This window comes from Muscardinus avellanarius (assembly GCF_963383645.1).
Source record: "Muscardinus avellanarius genome assembly, chromosome: 8".
Taxonomy (NCBI): domain Eukaryota; kingdom Metazoa; phylum Chordata; class Mammalia; order Rodentia; family Gliridae; genus Muscardinus; species Muscardinus avellanarius.
In genome coordinates, this window is record NC_137794.1 from 109,581,765 (window position 1) to 109,608,924 (window position 27,160).

The 27,160-nt window shown below is 46.8% G+C and overlaps 1 protein-coding gene across 2 annotated transcripts in view; it reads left to right on the plus strand.

The window, feature by feature from the left end:
- TULP4 (TUB like protein 4) overlaps positions 1-27,160 on the plus strand; it is a gene marked incomplete at both ends in the record, with an annotated part of 151,747 nt that overhangs the window by 97,544 nt on the left and 27,043 nt on the right. For both annotated transcript variants that reach the window (XM_080700253.1, XM_080700254.1), the window contains 3 exons: positions 7,587-7,767; positions 10,253-10,387; positions 16,197-16,363. In XM_080700253.1, coding sequence (XP_080556379.1) covers positions 7,587-7,767; positions 10,253-10,387; positions 16,197-16,363 — 483 coding nt within the window. The remainder of the gene's footprint in view (positions 1-7,586; positions 7,768-10,252; positions 10,388-16,196; positions 16,364-27,160) is intronic.

The following is a 27,160-nucleotide window of genomic DNA, read 5'->3' on the forward strand; positions in this document are numbered from 1 at the left end:
TGCTGCTAAAGTAAAGGGTTGTTTGTTATTTTGTTAGTTAGTTTTTGTTTGTTAGTTTGTTAGTTTAATGCCTCCCTGTTGAGTTTCAGAACACTGGCCTTTCAAGGTGCTTGAAGGCCAGGTCTCAACTCTGCAACAACAAAAAAGAATTACTCAAATCAGACAGTTGTAAATGATACAAGTGTTCACATGACAGAATATTTCCTGTTTTTTAAGAGATATGAAATGTTATTTCACAGTTGACTATAACAGTCATTGGAAAATCTGTATCTTTGGGGAAAACATGTAATTTTGAATTCATCTCACATTTTACAGCAGAAAAGACCACTTGTAAACTAACCCATAAAGATGAGAAACTGACCTGCCTTTGGCAGAGCCTTTGTGGTGTGGACAGTCTGGGCCTGTTGGGGAGTAGCCTGTCCTTTGCAGAGGACTCAGGACGGGGTCCCTGGTGGGCTCACGGTTACCTACCTGGTAACGGTACTTGCTCTGCCTTCTCGAGCTCCAGTCTCCTCTGTCAGTCACAAAAGCTGTACTAGCTGATCTCTCAAATTCTTTCCTGTTTCAAACTGCTATAGCTCTTTAAAATGTATTTGTTTAAGCCAGGCATATTGGTGCGCACCTTTAATCCCAGTACTTGGGAGGATCGCAGGTTCCAGGACAGCCTCAGCAAGTAGTGAGACTCTCATCAACCTAGCAAAGACCTCGTTTCAAAAATAAAAATAAAATAGGGCTGGGAGTATAGCTTGGAGGTAGAATGCCTCTGGTTTCAGTTCCCAGTAACACACACACACACACACACACACACACACACACACACACACACACTCTGTATCTGTTTCTAAATATAATGGGAATAGTTTCTTGCTGTGGCTAGAATAAACTTCTCCATCAAAGGGCAGAGAGGGAGGGCCCCGGAGCTGCCCTGCCGTGGCAGTCAGGCTGTGTGGTGACCCCACAGCTCTTGTGACTGGTGCCAGTGACAGGAGTGGGGAGTGTAGGTTTATCTCCTGCACCCAGTCTGTGCAGAGGTGAATGGTCACATTACAGGACACATGAGGGAGGAAGGAGGGAGCGTGTTGAGACCTGGAGCAGAGTGGAAGTGAGCCGCACTCAGGTTTGCTAACTGGGTCTTATCACAGCGAGACCCTCCCTTCCACAGAGACCAGGAGACAGCCGGTGCTCATGTGGCTGGGACACTTCTCTTCTCCTGGCAGCCTGGGCCCATCCAGGCAGGAACCCAAGGGGGCGTGGTGCCACCCTCCTGGGGAGAACACTGCAGCGTTTGTTCAGGTCTCTCAGTGTGTGGACGAGCAGAAGGGAGACCAGGGTGCGAGTGGAGCCGCTTGTATTGAGATGCTGCTGCGTTTGTAGGCCAAGGTTAGGCGCAGTTGAGGAAGGGGCTCGGGTGTGGTCAGGGAGAGTCTTTCCGGAGGTGGACACGAGAAGTCGCCCATCTTACCTCCTCCCGACAGCACAGGGCGCAGTCATGCCAGGACGGCAGCACCACATGGGCTGCTGAGGACCGAGGAGTGAAAGGACAGCACGGCCCTCGGGAAGCCTGCAAGGGCCGTGGGCGCCCGGCCTTTACACCCGGCGTTGGGCATCTGGCTAAGCACTGGCGCCCAGGCAAGGTGTGAGCCAGCCAAGGCCGCCATCATGCCGAGGCACTCACAACACACGCAGAGAACATGGAACAGCAGGCCAACCCGAAACTGACTTCAAGGAGGTGCACAAGCCCCGAGTGGTGGTGCACGCCTGTAGTCCCAGTGCTTAGGAGGCTGAAATAGGAGGATTGCAGGTTGGAGGACAGCCTCAGTAACATAGCAAGACTGTCAGCAACCTAGTGAGAACCTGCTTCAAAATAACAAGGTCTGGGGTGCACCTTAGAGTGGGGTGCCCATGGGCTCAATCCCCAGTTACCAGGAAAAGAAGGTCTATGTCTATAAATGTTTCCTCTTATCTTCTATTCTTAACCTAATTAATTGCTCAAGGTAAACTTCAGGAAAGTTTTTAATTTAGCATATTTTATAATTCACCTATCCTGAGTCTTTGTCTAGTGATTCATCATGTATCTGAGTCCAGAAATAGCAAGGAACAACCGGATTTCTTTTCTCTCTCTGTCTCTCTCTCTCTCTGTGTGTGTGTGTGTGGTGTGTGTGTGTGTGTGTGTGTGTGTGTGTGTGTGTGTGTGGTGTGTGTGGTACTGGGTCTGAACCCAGGGCCTCCTGCACTGAGCTGCATCCCCAGCTCTGTTTTCAGTTTTATTTTGAGACAGGCTCTTGCTAAGTTGCCTGGGTTGGCCTCAAACTTGTGATCCTCCTGCTTCATTCTCCCAAGAATCTGGGCTTATAGATGTGGGCCACATTACCTGGCTGGATTTCTAAACACCTTAATTGCCACTGTCAGTAACCAATCAAGAGAAAATGAGAGTACAAACACAGTCGCTGCACCTGCTTCTGCTAAATAAATAGATTTTCTCCCACAAAGACCTCAACAGAGAATACATGCAAAAAGAAACTAGAAACCAAGCAGCATAATAGTTGGCTAAAGAACGCCAGGAAGGGTGGGAGGGCACGCCAACGTCTCTCCTGAGTACTTTCCACTCTTCCTTAGTTGTGATGAGTCACGCACTCCTTGCCTATTTTGGAAGGAACCATTCCTATGTATGTTCAGCTCAGGGCTTAAAATAAATTTGGGCTTCCCTTTCTGCAGTATGCGTACTACTACAAAGTCGTGCACAGATCTCGTTGGGAGGGAGAGATGAGAATCGCCCTTGGCATTGGTTTACTCTCCTGCGAAGCTGCGGCCCCGTGAGCCAGCTCATGCACCAGTCACCAGAAGGGTTTTCAGCACAGGCATGGGCCAGTGAGGTTCTACTCGACTGGGCTTGTGGGTGTTTTTTTTTTTTTTTTTAAGAAACAGTCTAATTCAAGGGTCTGTATGAAAGAGATTGTCATGTTCTTTTCTTATTGGGTTGAGCACACCAGCTTTTGAGTCTTTCTAGGAAAACTGAAACCTGTGCTTAGGATTTACATCCTGCAGGCTCTAGGAGGCAAGAACAGGGTTGGGGGACAGCCAGCCTTCAAGAACCAGCAGAAGGAAATGTTTTGGGGATTTTTGTGGCATTGGGGATTGAATGCAGGGTGCTCTGCCACCAGGATTGAGACAGGGCCTTCCTAAGTTGCCCAGTCCTGTGTGACCGTCCTGTCTCCACCTATCAGTACTGGGATTCCAGGCATGTGCCACCTACCATGCCCAGCTTGGAAATGTTGTCTTATGTGAATAAAGACTCCCTGTAGCCAAACACGGTGGCACATGCCTGGAATCAAAGTACTTAGAAGGCTGAGATGAGAGAATTGCAGGGCCAGAGACAGCCTTGGCAACTTAGCGAGGCCCAGTTTCAAGAGCAAAAAGAAGAGGAGCTCGGGAGTGACCCCGTGCTAGAAGCTGCAGGGTCTAATCCCTGGTACCAGCCTCAACAATTTAGAAAGACCCTCAGTAACTTAGCAAGGCCTTGTTTCAAAATAAAAACGGTCTGGGGGTATAGCTCAGTTGTAAGAGTGCTCCTGGATTCAATCCCCAGTATCTAATTAAATAAGTAAATAAGTGAAATACAAATAGCTTAAAATGGATAATAATGAAACAAAAAGATTATATGTATACCATAGTTACATTGCTATTAAAACTTGCTTTGAAGGGTATTTTCAAGGCTGGAAAGTAAATTAAACCCAAAGAGATAGCCATTGAACTGATAGGGCCTGACCCACGAGGCTCTGCCTGCTCAGAGGCTCAGTGTGTACGTCACGTGAGGAGCATCCCACTCGCCCCTGCGGGAGGCCGGTGAATCACAGAAGCAGCAGCAGGAAAATACAGGGCAAGAGTTTATATAATCCATTGTTGACAGTGTGTGGGAGCCCGTTTTATGGGAACATTCAAATATTGGTTTCTAGTTTTAAAAAGAAAGGAAGTCACTCCTTCATTTGGGAAAAATGGGGGCAAAAGCCAAAGAATTTGGGCAGGAATTCACTTACTACTAGTCATCGGGCACCCCCTCCTGACAGTGTGTGATGAACACGATGGAGAACTGTCCTCAGTGGTTCACGGGGAGACGGACATGCAAAACCAGAGCCATTTCAGGGTGCTAGGGCACCATGGTCAGCGTGAGGTTAATTCTGTGTGCTGGGTCCCCAGAGCCCGCCACACAAGCTGTCTGAGACCGGGTCTATACTGGACGGTATATCGGACGTCGGAGGTACAACACAGGCCAGTCTTTGTTGGAAGGGAACTGGTTGTGTTGCTTGGGGAAGGGCATGATCACGTGTGTGGACGGGTGGGTCCTGGGCACATGTCGGCAGATGACAGGCAGGCAGTCGATGTGTAAGTCTGGGGCTCAGGTGAGGGGCTCGACGGGGAGCCAGCTATGAATGGGGTCTCAGATGCTGTGGACATAAAGAGAACTTCAGCCTGCCCTGAGGAGGACGGGAGGAGCCAGAAGGGGAGGCCGTGTCTGGGAAGGGGCTGCGAGCGCTGCCTGTCACACACGCTCCTCGTGCCAGGACCAGGGGCAGAGCCGCAGGGACCGATGCCTGCGCTACACGTGCATTCCTTATTTGGCTCTCTGTCCTTTCCTCCCGAAGTCCTTTGCTCACATAAGTGTTATCTCATTGGAAGTTATTAGGCATGAAAAGATTTGTAATGAGATTTTTAAAAATTGATTTCATGTTTTTCAGTTTTGTTCAGTGTTTTTCAGTTATCTATGACATGCCTGTTCCCAAACAGAGTAGCTTCCTCCATCACTGCTGACAGCCAAGCTGCAGGTGCTTCTCTTGCCTCCTCCATGATTACGGTGGCTGTCTTCCCTGGGAGCTAGGGTTGGAATGGATGCATGGCAGGGGAGCCGGAGGCTGGTTTTGTTTTGTGTTTGCTCTGTTTTGCTTTAGTGTGATGCTGCAGACTGATAACCTGTTAACTTACCAGTCCTTATGCAAGAATGATGTGTTCTTTTGTCTGTTATTTGGTCATTCTTCACTGAAATGCAGAGAGTATTGTCAGAGCAGAGGCGTATCCTTGTCCCCTCACCAGCACTTGCTGTACAGACTCCAGGATGCAGGTCCTGTCCGGGATAATTCTAGCAAGCAAAGCTCCTGTGGCTCAGGTCTCAGCTTGGGGTGCTGTAACAGAATGCCGCAGACCAGGTAGCTGAAATATCTGAGGGTGGCCTCATGGTTCAGGAGGCTGCAATGTTCTAGACAAGGTGTCGGCCAGTTCTCTTCCTGTTTGCAGATGGTTGACCTTTTCCTGTGTCCTCACGGGGCCTTTCCATGTGTGTGGTGGAGAAAACACTCAAGCAGGTCTCTCTTCTATTCAGAGGGCTCTAGTCCTACTATGGGGGCCCCATCCTCACCATCTCATCTAAATATAATCAGTCCCCAAAGCCCCCACCACTTGCAAATCCCATCAACATACGTATTTGTATGTGTATAAGCAACTCAGTACATAAGAGTCTGTGTCCGTAGAAGCTTGTGGTCTACATAGGAGTCAGACAGAAACCAAGTAATCACACTGTAAGGATAGGAGAACAGTATTAAAGGCACTGATGGAAAGACTAGGAGACAGGAAATCCCATAACACTGAGGGCTTTGGGAAATGAGGATTTAGCTTATATTAGTCCTGACAACTTTTTTTTTTTTTTTTTTTTTTTTTTTGTGGTGCTGGGGCTGGAACCCAGGGGCTTTTTACCTCTGAGCTATACTCCCAGACCTATTTTGTATTTTATTTGGAAGCAGGGTCTGACTAAGTTGCTGAGAGCCTCACTAAGTAGCTGAGGCTGGCTTCGAACCTGCACGATCCTCCTGTCTCAGCCTCCCACGCGCAGGGGGATTACAAGCGTGCGCCACCACCCCCGGCAGTCCTGACTACTTTTGAAGAATAATTGTTTGCTGTCATCTGCCAGTGAGCCATTTTCATCCGTAAAGTCGTGTGATAAGATAATCCCTTCGCTCAGCATGCAGGCACACACGTAGTGAACAGGGCTGTGGTGTGGCTCAGTGGTAGAGTGCTTGCCTAGATGCACGAGGCCTTGGGTTCCAATACCACCAAATCCAAAAACAACAACAAACAGAGTGAATAGATGACTGAGGAAGGCTGGGGAGAGAAGAAAAGCCTGCACTGGCGACGCCTTGGGATTGCCACACCTCTTTATCCTTTGAACACGTACCTTGGATCTCAGTTGAAGTTATAAGAAGACATACTGCTTATTGTAGCTGAAAACTGCTCGCTAAACACCCCGACCATCTGCCTTTTCCAGGGCTGAACTCAGCAGGTCTGAGGCACACCCAGGTCTCCAGCCCGGAGCCTGTGTCCTGTGAGAGCTTTGCACACATACCTATCAAATACTTATTTTTTCGGTTGATACAAAAAGTCCGCTTTTCCTAAAGTGAATTTCACTGTCTTCCAAAAATGCTTAGTCTGTTTTTCCTTTAAGCACTGTGCACTAATGAATTCATCTCTGCCACTGGGAGGAAGTTGCTTTAGCCCTTTTTTAATGTTCATTCATTAAAATATAGATCATGTTTAATGGAATATTTTATGAACAATTGATTTATTCTAAAACAGCTTTGTGAATTCTACGTAAGTGCAATGTATCTTCCCTCGCAGAGACTCTATCTCAGTTATCAGCAAAATTGCCTTTTGATTGGCACTGACTTTAATCCACTCATTTCAGAGAATATATTCACTGAGTGCCCACTGTGTACCCAAGCTTTGTCAGGTGCCAGGGATACAGCTCTGCAGTCTGCCCCCAAGGAGCTTAACATCAAAACCTCAAGAGCAAAACGAATCAAGGACGGAGAACCCTGAACTAGCTGGTCCTGTGTGTAAATCGCAGCCTTTCTGATCCTGAGCCCTGGCTTGCATACGCATGGTATGGCAGCATACTTGACCTCCCCTGAATTGTGTCCATAAAATGAAAATAGTGCTTCACATGATTGCCCCAATTAGATGTGGCTGGATAGGTGAATCCCGCTAGACACAAAAGGATAAAAGGTTTAGTGGCAACAGATGCAAGAAGCTCCAGAGACTGTCACACAAAGCAGAAGGTAATGCAGGCCTGCGCCCGGGTCCCCAAGCTCCTCGGGGTGTCCAGCTGGTGATGGTCTCATTCCTGTCGAGGGAGACTTCCCGCCGCCGTGAGCCCCAAGCTGCACTCAGGGAGAAGGCTAACCACAAGCAGCCTTCCTGAAGGCGGCTTCTTCTTCTTCTTCTTTTTTTTTTTTTTTTTTTTTTGGTGGTGGTGGTACTAGGGATTGAACTCCGGGGTGTTCCATCTCTGAGTTACACCTCCAGCCTTTTTCTATTTTTATTTTGAAAGAGAGTGTTGCTAAGTTGCCGTGTGCTTCCATCCCTCTGTCTCAGCCTCTCAAGTACTGAGATTATAGCCACGCACCATCATGTGTTGTTAACTGGTCTATTTTTTTTTAGTTCTAAATATATTTTGCCCTCCTAAAACAGAGCGAGGCAGCAAGTCTGCCAGAAACCCCAGCACTTCCTCCCATTCAGTCACGGGTCCTGGTCTTCGGTTGCAGGTACTTTTTGGCACGGCCGACGGGCAGGTGATCGTCATGGACTGCCACGGCAGGATGCTGGCGCACGTCCTCCTGCATGAGTCAGACGGCATCCTCAGCATGTCCTGGAACTACCCCATCTTCCTGGTGGAAGACAGCAGCGAGAGTGACACGGACTCGGACGACTACTCCCCGCCCCAAGGTAGCCAGCCGCTGGCCCTGCCCCGTCCTTAACAGAAGGCACCCAAGGTGTCAGAGGGGAACGCTCTGCTAGAGAGGAGGAGGAGCAAGGCCTGCCACAAGCCAGCGCTCTCCCTTACTGCAAAGAATTCTCGAGTCGAGGTCTCAGCAGGTGGGGCTGGCCTGGTGGCTGTTCTCTCTGCTGTCCCTTTTCTCAGGATCACTGCTGAAGTTGATGACCGTCCATGGGCTTAGGTTTTCCTAGATATAAAATGAGACATACGGCTCTTCCTGTTTCCCTGGAGAGTTGTGGGGCTTAGCTGCTTAGCAAGAATAGAGAGAGCTGGAGATGAAAACTTCTGTGCTATTGATACAACTTGATGTGTGGTGTAGCCAAGTCCTAATGGTGTAAAGCCTGCAGCTTCAGTTACATGAGAAAAGGATTAGTTCTGCCGCACTGACGGTCAGCACCTGGAGCTGGGCTGTGTCCTTGTCTGTCCTCCTGACAGATGGAAGTTCTTCCCCTCAGGTCAAGAGCTGACACCCTCACAGCGTCAGACCCTCCTGTGGGGTTCCTTTTAGACTCCACGATCCTCCACCCCTAGCAGTGACAGAAGCCTTGGATGCTTCCGCCCTTCACTGCGTCAGTGCTCAGCCCTGGTGCACTCCGGGTGCTCCCCGCACCAACGCCCCACCCCCGGCACCAACACCTGTGGCTTGTTTGTTTGTTTTAAAAGAACTGTTTTACAAACCAGTGGAAGGGAATGGCTTCTTGATTAGAAATGGCCACATGGTTGCAGGCTGCTGTCCTTGGCTGGCACAGCTGTGCCACATGGTGTTGAGGGCACACACCAGGCAGTTTCTGACCTTGCCTTCCACGTGGGGCATGGCGTCCTGTGCAGGGCTGGTCCAGGGAAAAGCGTGAAGTACCCCACCCCGTCAGTGTCCTCCTCCCCTAGCACTTTTCTTCCTCCTCCTTCACAGGGACAGAGATGTGTTTTTCTTCCCATGGACGTGCACGTGTGTACATGTGCAGATGTGTAGAGAGTTTGTTGCTTCCACGTGAACAAATTAAGATTGGAAGCAGGGCTTCGGGATCAGTGGATCTTGGGAGAGGATGATCCCAGCACTCATAAATTCGTTCAGGAGGCCACCATCCCATTCCTTATAGGACACCAACCTTGAGTAAAGTGTAGTTCATAGTTTTATAGCCTTTGAGTAATAAAGTCTGTGTCCCACCAGGCATGGTAGCACATACTTGTAACCCCAGTATTTGGGAGATTGAGACAGGAGGATTACATGTTCGCAGCCAGCCTCAGGAACTTACTGAGGCTCTCTGCAACTTAGTGGGACCCTTTTTCACAATAAAAAAATAGGTCTGGGGGTATAGCTCAGAGGTAGAATGCCCTTGGATTCGATCCCCAGTAACACATACACTTCAGTGTCTTTATAACATGGACTCAGCATGCTTTAATAGCGAACCCCCTCTAGTAGGTCAAATGTAGGTTTACTCATCCCCGTTTTATCACTTGAAGAAGCAGGGCCCAGAGGATGGGCTCACAAAGCAGGTTCAGAGTCGCCAAATACAGCAGTGAGCCCCGGTGCTCCTCTGACCAGCGGCCCTTCTCAGAAGCTGTGGCTGCTTTAGGGACGACACCCGCCTTTCACATGTAATAGTACTCTTCTCTGTGGCCTGGAGAGTGTTAGCACCAAGGCAGATACAGTGTGGTGCCTTGGTTTGAAGCAAAGTAGAGCAGTGCTGGGCCTCCCCTGCTGGTGGCTGTCTGTCCAGCACATGGATGGCTCCTGGAGAGCAGCTCAGAGTGACTCCGACACCTGCCAGCGAGCCCGGGTCCACCTGTGTACAAAGCCCTGTGGACAGGGCTTTGGCGTTCTCAACAGCACGTGCCAGGGTCAGTCCACAGCCCGGCCTGCGTGAGTGCGCCTGGACCTCTCGGCAGGTTTCTTCACGCTTCCACGCACTGAGATGCACAGTGGCTTTCTGAGACACATGCAATCTCAGCCTTCTCTGCAGACTTGGGGTCTCTTGTGGTGAAAACTTATCAAGGAGCAACCAGTGGTGCCACTGTGGCTTGCCTGTAGCATGTAATGGACAAGCATTCAGTATTAAAGAGCGGCTTTTCTCTGAGCCTGGGACCAGAGTTAAGCGTTCTACCCCTCTTCCCACCATCCTTGTATGCTTTGTGGCATTAAAATAATTTGCATTTTATACATTAGAAATACTTGACACACTAACATGTGAGGCAGTGGACTTCACACGCAGCCCGTGCACTTGCCTCTGGGCTGCATATCCTGTGTCTGTTCCTCCTTCCAGCCGTCTCTGCTATGCCACTGACCCATGTGGCTGCTGAGCAGCGTGGTGCTTGCCTCACAGGTGACTTCCGGTCTGGGGTGGGGTCTGTGTCATCAGGCAGTGTTCAGGCCCCGGCCCCGTGTGCGAGCTCTGCTGGCTTTTCACTTGGCTCTTGGCTCTTGTGTTTCTGCAGATGGGCCTGCGGCATACCCCATCCCGGTGCAGAACATCAAGCCTCTGCTCACCGTCAGCTTCACATCGGGAGACATCAGCTTAATGAACAACTATGACGACCTGTCTCCTACTGTCATCCGCTCAGGGCTGAAAGGTACAGACCGCTACCATGGCCCAGCCCACGAGTCCGCCTGTGCACCGTTGCCTTCTGGGCTGGTATCCTACACCCAGTGCTTATTGATTACTATGCTCGGTGGTGACCTTTTTTGGGCTTAATGGAATCTGTCAGATAAGCAGAGGAGCTAAGGGGAATGACCTTTGCTAACAGAGTACAGCCCAGAGGGAGAAAAGTCCCTGGGTTCCACCCCCAGTACCACAGTAAATACATACATACATACATACATACATACATACATACATACATATTCAGACAGCCAGAGTCAGCTGTGGTGGTGCAAGCTTATAATCCTAGTAGTTGGGAGACTGAGACAGGAGGATCACAGGTCACGACCAGTCTCAGCTACTTAGTGAGGCCCTTTGCAACTTAGTGAGACTCTCTTTAAAAAAAAAAAAAAAAAAAAAAAAGAATAAGAGCTGGGCATAATGGCGCGCATGTGTAATCCAGCATTTGGGACACTTAGACGAGAGGAGGATCGTGGTTTGCATACAGCCTCAGCTACTTAGTGAGGCCCTTTGCAGTTCAGTGAGACACTGTTTCAAAAAAATTAAAACAATAAAAAATAGGGCTTGTAGCTTAGAGGTACAATGCCTCTGGGTTTCATCCCCGGTACCACACACACACAAAAAAAAAAACAATCAGACAGCCAGGCATGGTGGTGCATGCTTGCAATTCTAGCATTTGGGAGGCTGAGGTAGGAGGATTGCAGAATCAAAGTCAACCTCACCAACTCAGGAACTTAGTGAGACCCTGCTTCAAAATAAAATAAGTCTAGGGGTATTGCTTAGAGACAAAATGTTTCTTAAATTCAATTTCTAGCACTATAAGTAAATAAATATTCAAGCAGAGCGTGGTGGCACACCCTTGTAATCCTAGTACTTGGGGGGCTGAGACAGGAGGATTGTGGTTCGTAGACAGCCTCAGCTACTTAGTGAGGCCCTCTGCAACTCAGTGGACCCGGTTTCAAAATAAAGAATAAAAAAATAGTGCTGGGGGTATAGCTCAGAGGTAGAATGCCCCTGGGTTCCATCCCCCAATACCACACACACAAAATAAATAAATAAATAAATAAATAAATAAATAAATAAATAAATAAATAAATATTCAGACAAATGTGGCACTCTAGTCATTGCCTAACTAGATATCTTAATCTAGTATAAAATGCTTTCAGTTATTTATACTTTCAGAGGGATGAGATGCTTTTCACTGTCTTCCTAGTTTCAGAAAGTTAGACTAAATTAAAGTAGTGCTATCCATTAGTTATTTTATGTAGGAAATTTTTCTTTTCTGGAATGAAAATAGTTTAAGGACTCTTGTCTTTACCCATGGTATGAACAGCGGTAGTTTTTGTTTCTTATTATTTATCCTTTATCTTACACTCTGTGCTAGTGAACACTAGGATAAGACAAGCAGGATGCTGTAAGAGATGGCCACAGTTCTCTATCCTGTCATTTGTCTAGTGAGAAGGACGAGAAGGGCTGTGGTCGGTCCCCTTGGTCTCTGTTACTGTGCAGAGAACTTTCCCCTGGGAGAAAGGTGGCTCATGCCGTCTGTCACCAACACTATAATTTATGTCATGTGCAAAATTAGAATTCCAGACCGTGCATGTCCCTGTGCCCAGCGCTCTTTGACTCCAGGTTGCCAGCTTGCCCTGCAGGTTTCTGGGTGGGGAGGACGGGTCTGGTTTCACTTGCAGCTGTTGCTGAGGGAGGCCGCGGAGGCCCCACCCCCACCGCGGGGCCTGCTCCTCAGAGAGCAGCCTGAACTGCTTCAAGCCCTTGAGAGTTTCACCCCTTGTTGTGACTTACTCTTTCTGGGGGGAATGATGACTCAATCACAAGTTGAGACATTTTTCCAGGAGTGAGTGCACCTGTCCATGGTAAAGCCAGTCTTTATTTCCATGCCTTGAAATATAAGCAGTCCAACCCCAAGTCTAGTTTCTTTGTTTTGCAGAATTTTTTTTTAAATCACTGTATCAAGCACTTGAGCTACTGGAGAGGGAGCTTGGGGTGAGTGGTTTCAGTCAGTGATGCTGTGGCCCCTGCAACTGGACCTGGTGCATTTTTTCCTCACTGGTCACGCGCCTTTCTTTCAGCTCCTTACCATGCTTAGTAAAAACATTCTTCCTAAAAAGATTCACCACTATTTACCATCACTTTGTTAGTTGATTGCTTTCTTCCTCTCTCATTCCACTTGCACGTGTGTGTGCAAGTGTTCACATAGCCATCCACATGCACACATACATACATACTTGCACATATAATGGTTAACTAAAAGGTGACATAGCTAGGAGTGGTGACCCATACTGTAATCCCAGTACCTAGGATGCTGAGACAGGGGGACCACAGGTCCTAGGACAGCCTCAGCAACAAGTGTTTCGGCAACCTAGGGAAACCCTGTTTCAAAAAAATAATAATAAAAAGGACTAGGGGGTACAACTTGCAGGTAGAGCATCCTTGGGTTCAACCCCCAGCACCACACACATTAATAAAAAGAGAAAAAGTAACTCCTTACCATGGAAACCTAAGGGACAGCAGACTCAGAGGACTGGGTTAGCTTGACTCCCATTTGGTAGCTCCAGCATCTGTAGTGTTTGTCGATAGCACCTCTCTTTTCCTTTTAAAACTGGGCTGCCTCGTTGATGTACCACAAACAATTCAAGAGAGGCTCTTTAACACAGAAGAACCAAACTCTCTTACTGTAGCACATGGAAGTTTGACCCTCCAGGCTTTTACCAAAAAGAGATGCATAAGATTGCCTGGCAAAAATAGAAGAGTATAAATCTGCTGATTTTCTTTGTATACAACATTTGAGAGGCTGAAATACCCACTTCCTCCAAAAAATCATCAAGAAATATAGGCGCTTCCAGAGTGCAGGGTAGAGCACCGGCGTGCCTCTAAATGCCCAGGCCAATCAGCAATAACTAGGAGGAAACGGGCAACAGGAAGTGGTCGAGCTATAGAAAGGGCCCTATAGTGACGCAACTAAGGTGACCAACCAGAGGTATGGAATAGGGGAGGATGGAGCCTCTTTAAAAAGCAGGAGGTACATAAACATATGTATCAAAGTTAATCACCAAACAAGCATGGGATCGAGGGAGGGGGAGGGAATGGGATGGGGACTGGATGAGGGCTAATTGGATGATGTGTGCTTGTATATCCTCTCAAGTCTTATATTCCAATGTGATGTATGATTACAATGCACCAATAAAAGTAAATTTAAAATAAATAAATAAATAAATGCCCAGGTCTCTGCGTGGGGATCACTGGAGACTCCATTCCAGAGTCAGAATGAAGAAGGCCACTGAACAGAGCACCTGTTGGTTCCTTCTGCATTGTATTCTCCATAAAATCCACGCAAGAGCAAAGAAAGTTATTATAGAACCCTTGGACAAAAATATTGAAGATTATTTTTAAATAAGGCAGAAATTATTTACCAAACAATTCTAAAACTGTAAAGTTCCATCCCGACCTTATCTAGGCTTCTGTATTCTTCTCTTTTTCATAGTGACATCTGGAAATTAAATGAATATTTGCCTTTGCTTTCATTTTCCCACGAATGTGTGATAATTTAAAACTCCAACCTAGAAACTACTCAGCCCCTGTAGACTGCTCACCACCCCTGGATGAAACAGTGGCATTTGTGGGTTATTCGTTCTTAATTCTGCCCCTGAGTTCCTCTTGTCAGAGCTGTATCAAGTAGTCTGTCCCCGGTGGGCAGCTGGCTTGCCCGCCGCGTGGACCAGAACGGTCTGGGCTAAACGCACAGGGGCTGCGTCTGGCTGTACCCTCGTGCCCTGGATCAACAATAACCTCCAGAGCAAGAACCACCAGTCTTCACATGGAGTTTAGTCTTGTTTTTTTTTTTTAAGTGACTTACTTGCCTTGCAGATGACAGCTATCCCGCTGTGACTTTGCAGCTGTGTTAATGAGATCCCAAGGGCCCTCTGTATGCATGTGGACTCGTTCTCACCTCCGACAGATAAGCCCCAGGAGGCCTCTGCTCTCAGCAGCCTCCTTCCTACTTTTGAGAACCACTTTGTGACAAAATTCAAAGAACCCTTTAAAAAAAAAAAGAGTTGTAGGGCTATTCACTTGCCTACTGACCACAGGTGAGACGAGGAGCCAGGTCACCTGGTGCTGTTGTCTTTATTTCTGCCATTTGCAGCATGGTCTTTGTTATGGCTTTGCTGTGACGTTAGTTGCTTCTCCTTATGGCTGCCTTGTGTACCCAGCACTGTCATCCTGAGAAAGTCACTTGAGTTTCCTGATCCTGACCCATCTTTTCTCTAGACTAGATCTGGTGTTGAATATCCAAAGCCCATTTTAGAATATACAGAAATTCTCTAACTTCCCATCCTCATTGTCATAAACACCTTAGTTACCAGTATATTTACTTGATTCTCTTCTTTGTTTGGTTTATTTTTCTAGTTTATACTTAACTTTGTTCATATGAAAGAGCCCTTTTGTTGATACTTCCATGGTGTCAGATAGTGAGAGGTTTTTCTGTTTTGTGTTTGTGGGTGACTGCTCAGCCCTCCGACTCTGGGTGTATGGTTTGGCTGTCTTGATGAGGTAGCGCTGAGCTGGGGAGTGTCTTGCCTCAGAGAATGCTGTCCAGTTTTCAGTGACTTCAGAATGCACTGGTATTAGCATCAGTATTATCTCCACCCATGAACTAGAGGAGTGTTATGGTCACTTATAACCTACGGATCTCAGGAGCTTCTGAATTGTAGCCCTCTGGAATATGTGCTCTTGTGACACCTTCTTTAAGTTCAATCCAGCTTTTCTGCAAAATGGACTACCTGGTTCTAGATTTCAGAGACTTCAGCATAAGCCAGATTATGGTTTTAGGGCCCTAAGAGAGGGGGAAAAAATGCCATGAATCTTCATAGCACTAATAGCTTTGTTTTACCAGCAAGAAATAAGTAATTGCTCCCATTGGGATAAGACAAACCATTTAATAGTCATTTGTTAGGCAATAAACAGCTCGTAGACAGGTATCACGTCTCCACTGTGAACAGTTCTCTGACAATACTGCCCACCACCCAGGAGGACTATTTCTCTTCCAAGCCCTTGCAGCATCAGCAAGTGTCGGATAAAAGTCAGGGACCTCGTATGTGTACATGTCCTTTATTTGAACTTTTATCCACCCAGTGGTACCCAGACATAAAATGAATACATTTGGGGTTTGCTTTTGATTAATTTTTATTATTAACATTTATAAACTCTTTGAGTCCTCTTTGAGATTGGAGTACACAGTAGTGGGAAAGTGATGAGGTAACATGATATATAGTCATAGGCTTTATTATCTTACCTGCTTAAAAAAATTTAGAATCTCATTATGGAAATGCTGGCACGAAATATTAATATTTAACATGCCCCCCCTTCTTTTCCTCATGCTAGGTGGCTCAGACTCCGGGCCTCCCAACTCACAATCCTCTTACCTCAGCCTCCTGCATGGCTAGGGTTATAGGGTATATACATCACCACACCCAGCTTTAACATGCCAACTCTCTTATGTCTTGGTTTCTACCCAAATTAGTTATGTTTCATAGGAATCATAGTCTCCATCCATCTAACAGACACCTATTTTTAATAGAGTCTGTACTGTCTTCAAAGAATTGGGTGGTTCTCTTCATAAGAGAAAGGGGGAGAGCTGTGGCAATGTTTGATTAACATCTCTGTGTTTTAAAACACTGAAGACACCCAGTGGTGTAGCTAGTGGTGGTTGAGGGAGGGTCCCGTCCCGTCCCCCTGCTGACCGTCTCTTCGTGTGGTTTCAGAGGTGGTAGCCCAGTGGTGCACACAGGGAGACTTGCTGGCGGTTGCTGGGATGGAGCGGCAGACCCAACTCAGCGAGCTCCCCAACGGTCCCCTGCTGAAGAGTGCCATGGTCAAGTTCTACAATGTGCGCGGGGAGCACATCTTCACACTTGACACACTCGTGCAGGTAAGGAATCATTAAGGAAAGCGCCATGCTGGAGTGCCCCCTTCTATGGTAAATACTCATGAGTTGGGCAAACTTAATGATAATTTTCTTTGACAAATTTTATTTCAGTCTTTTTTTTACTTTAATTGAATTGCAGTATATAATTTAGAAGAAATAAGGGGAGAACAATTCCCACATTTTAACCAGAATGATTTTATGCATTTCTTTTTTTTTTTTTTTTTTTTTTTTTTTGCGAGTCTAGGGATGGGACCCAGGGGCATTCGACCTCTGAGCTACACCCCCTGCCCTATTTTTTAGTCTTTATTTTGAAACAGGGTCTTACTAAGTTGCAGAGGGCCTCACTAAGTAGCTGAGGCTGTCTGCAAACCGCGATCCTCCGGTCTCAGCCTCCCAAATGCTGGGATTACAAGCGTGCGCCACCACGCCCGGTTTCTCCATTTCTTAAATGAGTGGATATTAATAAGCAGAGTGAGCCAGGTGTGGTGGCTCAGGCTTGTAATCCCCACACCTGAGAGGCTGAGACAGGAGGATCGCACAGGTTCAAAGCCAGCCTCAGCTAAACTACTTAGTGAGGCTCTCAGCAACTTAGTGAGACCCTGTCTCCAAATAAAATATAAAAATAGGTTTGAGAGTGTACCCCAGGGGTAGAAAGCCCCTGGGTTCCATCCTCAGTACCAAAAAAAAAAAAAAAAAAGCACAGAGTGAGCAAGGGTTGCTCAGTAATCTGTCATAAAAATCAGACACATGTAGGATTAAGTACTAAATCTTTATTTTTCCACTATAAGGGAGGAAAAGTAATTTTCATAAGTTCTTAGCTGGGACTTCCTATAACAAAAGACAGATGAACAAGAATAAAAGTTCTATAACAGGGACACTTCATGTATACATGAGAAATAACCAGACAAAGGATTAAATCTCTAGCATAGGTCTCCAAGGGCTTTCTCAGACGTTAGGCCTAAATACTTTGCTGGGAAATGAAAGAGGCTTGTGGTGAAAGGCTCAGTTACAGAAAGCACCACAGAGGCTGTGTGTGGTGGCACACACCTAGAATCCCCATACTCGAGAGCTGAGGCAGGAGGATCACAGGTTCAAGGCCAGCCTCAGCAACTTAGCAAGACCCTGTTTCCAAATACAAAGCAAAACAGGGCTGGAGCTGGAGCTCGGAGGTAGAGTGCCCCTGGACTCAAACCCCAGTAAAACACACGCAAAAAGAAGTACCACAGAACAAGGGCACAGTTTGTCATGGGGCCTTCTCCTCTTCATGTGCACAGAAGGGACATCCTGACAGATGGAGGCTGCTGCTGCTTTTTCTTTTTTTTCTTTTTTTGTGGTACTGGGGATGGAACCCAGGGGCATTCTACCTCCAAACTACATACTCTGTATTTTGAAACAGAGTCTCACTGAGTTGCAAAGAGCCTCAAACCAAGATCCTCCTGTCTCAGCCTCTCAAGCATTGCCACAACACCTGGCTCTAGGTGGAAGCTTCCGCTCCCCTGCTGTGAGAACCACCATTTTGCTTTCGGTTTCTGGGTTTGACTCTGTGTGCCTCAAATAAGTGGAGTTGTAGATACTTGTCCTGTTGTGTCTAGCTTGTTTCATTTAGAGAGATGTTCTCAAGGTCCACTCATAGAGTAATCAGAATTCCCTTTTGTGATGTTTGATACTAGGGATTGGTTCCAGGGGTGTTGTACCACTGAGCTATGTCCCCAACCTTTTTGTTATTTTTTAAATTTTAAGGCAGAAGCTTGCTGAGTTGCCCAGGCTAGCCTGAACGTGCTCAAGTGACTCCAGAGCCCTGTACAAACTCGTTTCTCCTGATTCTGAGGGCAGGAACCCCTGAGGTCAAGGTGCAGGCCGTCAGGGTCTGGTGAGGCCCGCTCTGCTTCTCAGAGGACACCTTGTTGCGGGGCAGAGGGGACAGGGTGAGGAGGCGGCCCCTTCGGCCTCTTTGACAGAGGGTGCTGATGCCAGTTGTGAGGGCAGAGCCCTCATTCTGCAGTTGCTTCCCAAAGGCCCCACCTCTTCGTGCCCCAACAGCGGCAGCTGGGCCTCATTTTGGAGGGGCACAGTCAGACTTCATAGCAAAGGAAGAAGAGGACTGCCATAAAGAACTATTCTGGGAATATGTCAACCAGGAAGACAGTGTTGAAGTAGACAGGAGAAGATTGGATTTGCAGGCTTCAAGGTCAGCAAGAGGTCTCAAGAGAATAGAGTAGTGATGGAAACCATATTGCAAAAGATGCGCTCGTTCTGTCAGTCGATCTTTTTTGAGCCCTCTTGTGCCGGGCATTGTTCTAGACGTTGGGGACAGAGCTGCACAGTCAGATACAGCATCAGTGACAACCAAGTGGCTCCTGAGGAGGCTCAGGCAGCAGAGTGACTCGGCAGCACTGGCTCCGTCAGCTGCTGACCAGGCTGGAGGGAAAGGGAGGGAAGGGTGGCGACCTGAAATGGGGAGGAAATTAAAAAGCAGAAGAGCAGCACGGAGCCAGGGCTGCTTGGAAGGGCAGGGCTGAGGCTGACGAGCTGGTCAGTCTGGAAGAAATGTGCAGAAAGAGCCAGATAACTGTTAAGGAAAGGAGGGGAGGAAGCACGTCAGGGACAGCTTCTGTCTTCCCGATAAACTGAAGACAAGCGGGAAGCATGGCACCCTGGGAGCAAGAGGCGGGGGCCACCCAAAGTCATCAGTGAGCGTGGGCCTTCTTGCTGCAGCGCTGTGTGGAGGAGGGATCATAAACATACCATGTCACTGACATAGCCAGTGTCCCACCCAGCATTCTCTTATGAATGCCGTGATGCCTTCATGGGGCCACATCCTATGACCTCTTCTAATCCTAATCGCCTCCCAAAGACCCAATGCCAGCAAATACCTGCGACAAAAAATTTGGAGATTAATTTTCCAACACAGTATTTGGGGTACATTCAAACTAAGCAGGTAAGTAGGAGTGGCTGGGATTGTTCAGCTCCTTCAGGGTTCATAAAGCTTTTGTGTTTATATGAATGTTTGTGGATTCAGGTGCTGAAGCATTCACGTAGTCTGGGCCTTGCCAAGTGTGGCAATAGACACCTATAATCCCAGGACTTGGGCGGCCCAGATAGGAGGATTGCAGGTTCAACAACAGCTGCAGCAACCTGGCAAGACCCTGTTTCAAACCAAAAAAAAAAAAAAAAAAAAAAAAAAAATTTAATGGACTGGGGTGTAGCTCTAAGGTAGAATGCCCCTGGGTTTGGTTCCTAGCCCCCCACACACATAAACACAAAGTGCCCTCAGCCTATTCACTCTTTGGTCTGACTGAGGGCACATTTCTTATCTTTTTTCTTTTTTTTCTTTTTTTCTTTTTTTTTTTTTTTTGCGGTACTGGGGATAGAACCCAAGGACATTCTACCTCTGAGCTATACCACCAGTCCTATTTTTTATTCTTTCATTTGAAACAGGGTCTCACTAAGTTGAAGAGTGCCTCACTAAAGAGCTGAGGCTGGCCTAGAACCTGTGATCTTCCTCCCAAGTACTGGGATAACAAGCATGCGCCACCACTCCTGGCTTTTGGGGCACATTTCTTGCTGGAATTCTGTTACCTTTACAGAGAATATCCTTCTCTGCCATATCAGCTGGAGGAGTCTACCCTCCCTGTGCCAACTTGGACTCAAAAGTCTGCCCCAGGGAGGGGCCCCACTTCCTGCGAAGCTCTGCACTGCTTCATCCCCCTAGCAGGTATTAGATGTCCTGTCTTTCTCATCATCCTGGAGTCAGAGTCATCATCCCTCACTGTTCCCGGACTGTGGTAGAACCTCAGTGGCCTCAATTATTGCGAAAACTCTCATCAACAGTCATATGGAAGCCAGGCATGATGGCGCACGCCTGTAATCCACATACTTGGGAGGCTGTTGAAACAGGAGGATAGCAGGTTCGAGGACATCCCCGGCAGCTAGTGACACCTTATTTCAAAATAAAAATAAAGTAGGGTTGCGGGTGTAGCTTGGAGGTAGAATGCCCCAGGGACCAAATCTAAGTACCACACACAAAAATCAGTCACACGAAGCAGGGCGTGGTGGCGTGCACTTGTAATCCCAGCATTTGGGAGGCCGAGACAGGAGGATCACAGTTCCCAGACAACTTCAGCTACTTGGTGAGGCCCTTTGCAACTCGGTGAGACCCTGTTTAAAATAAAGAATAAAAAATAGGACTGGGGGTGTGACTCAGAGGTAAAATTCACCTGGGTTCCATTCCCAGTATTGAAAAAAAAAATTGATCACATGAAATTAACATAGTGTTTGAATTTAAATAGTTTGGGGCTCAGAGAGAAGAGAGGAGCTTGCCTAATGTACTTTTGGGGACTATTCCTACAGTGTCTCAGCATTTTAATAAATTATTGACTTTTTTACATTAAAGGGCCTATTTCAATCTTTGGGAAAATTGCCTTAATATAAAGTTAAGTAAAGATGCCTTTGGAAATCAAGTGTGATATTAATTATACACAGCACCAGCATAACTCTTGCCTGTAATGACTAAAATCATATGTGCTCTGTGCTGTGCTATTCAAGGAGTCCAACGGCAGAGACATTTTTATAGCAGGGAGGAAGTTAAGAAATTTATTGGACTGCTTATAAAAAGAACTAAATGCAATTTAGATTGGATAATTTATTTCCAAGTTAATTAGATTGTATGCTATTGCATACAGAGCCACTGCCTGGTACAGCGTGTGGCAGTGTCAGCTTGGAAATTGATTTTCTTGATTTACTAGTAATAGCAATGCCTGTAGCTGAAGCTCTTCTAAGGAAATATACCATAGGTATTTTCTCTTCTTTTCTGCATGTTGTAATTTAAATTCTGTGATTTTTCTCATTAGCTGTTGTCTGTGGCTGTTCACATCTACTTGCATTTCTGACAGTCTGGTGGCAGATTGTTAAAGTTAGCTCTCCTGGCTGAGTGTGCAGTCTTCAGTGCTTGGGGTCTGCATCTTCATTTGTTTTATAAACTTCTGGCATTGGAGGCAAGTTGGAGGGTCACCCTATATTCTCTAAAGTTCAGTTCTTGATGTGAGTAAATTTGAGAGAAAAATTAAGAAACAAAGAGGAAGGTAAAGATAGACATGGCAATAGAAAAAAAATCAGGGCTTGCATTAATAGAAACTTAGTGTTCCTGCAGGAGAACCCCAGAGCAGAGAGGTGGCTGCCTGTTTTTCTTCAGAAGAAACTCTCCTACCCACACCTGGCTGCCACCGCCGGCTTCTCCTGTGTTTGCTGTGAATGGATGAGAAAATCCCTTATGGGGGTTGTATGCTTACAGAATATAAGAATGGTCATGTTCTTTGAAAACTGAGATTCGGCTGGCTGAATTCTGAGCTAGCCTTTAGACTGACACTGCATTACTGCGATAGTAAATCATTATAGTTTGATATTCAAAACTGTCCATGGCTCCAACCAATATAGTTTGATGGTGACCCAATCACCATTTTTTAAAACTGATACATGAAAACATAAATACTGTACTTATTAATGGGGTACTATGTGATATTTCTATAAATGTATATATTATGTAATGTTTAAATGAGGCTAAATATATCCATATCCTCAAAATCTATTATTTCAAAGTGTGGTGGCGCATTTTGTGATAATCTCTGAACAGGATGATCACAGGTTCCAGGCCAGCCTCAGCTACTTAGCAAGGGCCTCCATAACTTAGCAAGACTATTGCAAAATAAGAAATAAAATAGGACCGGGAGTGACTTGAAGGTAGGACACCCTGGGTTCAGTTCCTAGTATCAAAACCAAAAACGCTGGTGCACGCTTGTCATCCCAGCACTGGGAGGCTGAGACAGGAGGATTGCGGTTCGCAGACAGCCTCAGCTACTGCTTATGCCCTTTGCGACTCTGTGAGGCCCTGTTTCAAATAAAGAATAAAAAAATAGGGCTGGGGGTGTATGTAATTCAGAGGTAGAATGCCCCTGGGTTCCATCCCCAGTACCACAAAAACAAAAATAAAGTAAATAAAGTGAACTCTTATGCATATGTTTGTGTAGACGTGAACCATCCTCCTTCTGAGTGCATTCCTTCATTGTAAGCTCTTTGTGTCTGAGTCCAAATACCTGACAAGAACAACTTAGAAGAGAAAGGTTTATTGGGCTCATGGTTTCAGAAGTTTAGTTCATGGCTGACCAGCTCCAAGGCTGAAGCATCATGGGGTCGGGGCATGGCAGAGGAGAGCTGTTCAGCTCATGGCAGACAGGAAGCAGCAGAGACAGACAGAGGCCAGTGCCACGGCCACAGCACCTCACCTCCTCCAGCCCACAATTACCAGCCAGTAAGTCCATTCAAATGATGAATCTATCAGTGGAAAGTCCACTGATGAGGTTGGAACCCTCACGGTTCATATATGTCACCTCTGAACGTTTCTGCAGTGCCAGCACACGAGCTTTCCTGGGGGACGTTCCACATCTAGACTACAGCGCTCATGAGAAGGAACCCTTTCCCTCTTGGGAGCTGCTGCAGAATAGAGTAACAGTGTGGGAAAGGGAGGCCAGGAGAGGCCTCTGACCTTCACAGGGATCTGTCCTTGACCCAGAGCCTTTGTCAGTCCGAATCCTGGTGCTGGTACTACCACTGCCTCACTGTCCTTGTCTTGGGCCAGTGGGGTGTCTGTGGCTTTATTCTGTGTACATATCAAGATACGTAAAGGACACTGTGCTTTTTGTTCCTCTAGCGGTTTTAGAAGACTTGATTCACTGCTGTGTTGTATATAGAAATATGATATTGGAAGGAAGCTTTCATTCTAGTTCAGTGGAGACGTTCCCCATTGCAGCCAGGCTTGTTCAGACTTCCTCTCTCTGTAGCCCTCGATATGCAGTGATCCCCTGGCCCTTTCTCTAGTCCTCTGCTCCCATGTCTTCAGGGTAGCTAAAGGGGCAGCTCTTATTATCTGTAAATTCATCCTATTTTTGTGATATAGCCTTAACTTCATAGCATTGACACTACCTGACGAGATGAGGTACTCCCTGTGAAAGATATCAAGATGTTTGTCTCTCTCCCTGCCAGGCCAGAACGTAAGCTGCTTGAGGGCAGGGATTTTATTCAGCATTGATCTTTCAGTATGGCCTAGAGTTTATCTGGCCCGTTGTATCCATTGAACACACATTTATTGAATGACTAACAACACAGTAGATGACTGATGATTTGGTTGACACAGGGTGTGTTATTGGCAGCAGGAGATGGGCTCCAGAGAAGGGCTGCAAGGGCTCGCTCACTGACTCAGCCACTACTCTCCCAGCAAAGGCAAGGGAGAGCCGGTGTAGCCTGCTCCTTACATGGCTCAGCCTCGAGCATGCAGAGGGAGACACGTGGGCAGAGCATTGCCCCTAACACACACCTCCACACTGCCCCGTGGGTAAGGCACCCTCCAGCCGCGTGACAGCCAGTGCCCACGAGGCCCACAGAACACCAGATGCCCACCATGCTCGTGCCCCTGAAATGCAGCTCCTTTGCTTGCTCTTCTACCTCCGATTGAGGTGTGCCAAATACATGAACTCCTCTACAAAGATTAAGATTCAAATACGGTCAATTCACAGTTCTAGCCTTGGTTCTAAAAACAGTTTATGTGATTTGAGAGAAGGAAGTCCACAAACTTACAACTGAGTTTTTCAACTAGCAGACAGCAGCTATTCAGATAGGAGCATGAATCCGAGGGAGGCACTGTGGGAGGACCCTCGTGTGTCCCCAGGTCATTGGAATGGGATACAGTGGACAGACGTTTCTCCTCGGCAGCTTATCCCCACAGGCAAGAATTCCTCAGGAAGGGAGCTGTGTGGTGAGGCCTGGGGATGCTGACAGCAGTGGTCCTGTGTTCTGCCAGCAGGGTTGAGCCCAGAGTGACAGGAATCAGTGGCTGCCAAGTTGAGAGTGGGCTCTCATGACTATCCCCCACCAGGCCTGTGGGCACGAGCGTCGCCTCCATTTGCAGTCTCAGTCCTTCCCAGACTGCAGCACCTTTGCAGCAAGAGCCTCATGGGCTGGAGCACCAGTAGACAGCAGAGGAAATGTGATTTTCAAAAGTAAGATGACATTATTGAAGGGACTCCCTGTGATCTTAAGGGATCTTGAGAGGTCATGGCCCTGCTGCCTGACCTCTGACTAATGGTAAGCACAATAATTAATTCCCCACATCCATGAGGCCTCAGAATCTTCAGACAACAGGTGTAGCTCTGATTATCTGTAAATCCATCTCTCTCTTTGTCATACAGCCATAAAAATTATGGTGGCAAAGTTACCAGCATTTTTTTTTTACTTTATCATATCATAGGCATATATTCTATGAAAACTAAATTAAATTATGATATCTCCCCTTGTTAGGAAAACCCATCACTAACTTTGAAAAGTAAACGCGTGCTGCACCAGATAAATTATTAACTGTTGGTATTCTTGCCTGCTCTTAGGAGGACTTTCCTGGTGCCGTGCCCTGGATGATGATTCCGTTGAGACCTGTAGACACCATTCCTTGGGCTGAATAATGGCAGCTCTTTCTCTTGGGCTCTAGTTTTCAGTCCTCTTGTTCCTACGTGGCTGAGCGCTGTTCCCTATGCTCATGCAATGCCCAGTTGGAGTGGCGCCATCTTCCCTTGCTATCCAGACATCACCCCACTGCTGCTCCCACTCACCCAGAAGTCCACCTGGAGATTGGCCTTTGCTTGTGGCCCACATGACCTGTGGGTTTTCTGGATCACAATGAGTCAGTCAGGCGATTATCCAATTGCTGTTATAAAGCCTGTTTCTCCTTTCTTCATTTGCCTTTTCTATAGATGGGTTGTTTGGTTTGTTTCTTAGTAACATAGCCTTGACCAAATGGACTAAAGAGAGAAGGTGGGTTTGTGACTATCTTTGTGGCTTAGATAGTTGAGTTTTTCAGTGGGACAGCACATATTCTTTAGGCTGTTGTATCAGTACACTGACACTTCAGAGAGGCTGCACCTTGTAGTAAGACAAGCACCCGCTGTGGGGTGGGTGGTCCCAGCTCTCCATCTCCTAGCTGCCACCGCCTAGACTCCCTCAGCCTGTGACCTCACATGGGCAGTGGGGTTTTTTTGTTGTTGCTGTTTGCTTTGGTTTGGAACTAGGAATTGAAGCCAGGGGCATTCTTCTGAACTATACTTCTAGCCCCTTTTTTATTTATTTATATTATTATTATTAATTATTTTGGTAGTACTGGAGTTACTGGAAGCCTTTCTACCTCTGAGCTACACTCACAGACCTATTTTATACTTTTTTATTTTTGGAAACAGGGTCTCCTAAGCCAGTGCCCACGGCTGGCTTCGAACCTGCATGATCCTCCTGTCTCTGCCTCCCAAGCGCAGGGATTACAAGCGTGCGCCACCACGCCCGGCTTATTTTTTATTTTGAAACAGTGCCTTGCTAAGTTGCTGAGGCTGGCCTCAAATTTGTGTTGTACCTCTTTTGGCCTCCCACGTACTAGGATTATAAGCATGTGCCACTATACCTGGTTGCTCTTATATTTTGAAACAGGGTCTCACTAAGTTACTGAGGGTCTGTCTCTCCAAGTTTCAAAGGCTGGCCTCAAACCTGTGATCATTTGTTAAATGGAAATAACTATTTCTGTGTGGTAGAGTTGAGAGGATTTAATGAGATAATGTGTGTGAGCACTTAATGTTCTACTGGAATATAGTAAGTTCTGAAGACTTGGTTATTTTTGTTATGATGGCTGGTGATTATTCATGGAAATGTAACAGGATTTTCATCCAGTTTGAGTCTGTGTTAGTAGTTTAAGTTCTTGGTACAAAGATAAGAGATACATACTTGTGATAATTTTGTATAAAATATGCAATCATCTGTTACTCAGAGATAGTTACTTTGACAAGCAGAACTAAGGAGGAGAGATTATAAATCTATAGTATCTGTCATTGGCATGTCAAGTAGATAGGTTGACAAAAGCAGGGTGGAAATTGGAAAATCAGAGGAAAGAAATGGCACATCTGCAGCAAGCTCCATGGAGTCAAGTTGTCCTGATTGAAAAATGGCTTTCAGAACCTGAGCTCTGAGTGAGGAATATTATGTTGGGAGGCTCAGGGATAAAAGGGCAGTAATGTGTCTTTGAGATTAAGCATGAGGGTTAGAGATCGGCTCAGTGGTAGGGTGTGTACTTAGCATTCCTCAGGCCTGGGGGTCAGTCTCCAGCATGGGGGGTGGGGAGGCATTTTGGGGGGTCTGCCCTCTGTGAGATCACCTCATGAGGAGACCTAGCGTGCTCCAGAAGCACTCAAGTTCTAGCTGGTTCCACTGCCAGCTGTGGCCATCACCCCACACACAAACTCCCTGACCTCACGGGTTGGAAATGCACCATGAATTACCTTCACCCTCTCATTTTACTTTGAAGTTGAAACCAGGATTCGCTCACCCTGGAGGCTATTTTTAGGAAGTATCTTACTGTTTTCCTTTTATCTTGATGTTTGTCACTAAAGTGTTGTGAAAATTCTGTTCCTAGCTGTCATTCATATAAAAGCTCTGTGTTCCCATCTCTGATCTCTGAAGCCCCGCGAGAGCTCATTAAGCTAGCGCTCCATCTGTCCGGATCTGAAGGAGCAGGTCTCTTGCTGCGTCTCCGTCACAGCCCTCAACCGCTCTCTTCCTTGCTTGGCTGAACTTACTTAGATGGCCCCCCGGAGCTTTGGGGATTTTTCAGCACATGAAGTTTCTAAAGTGCACATTTAGATTCCGGGCTGCCTTTCCAAACAAATGGTGGCTGCAGACTCTCGGCGAGGCTCCCGTGGAACCTGTGCCCCTCTCTCCCCTCAA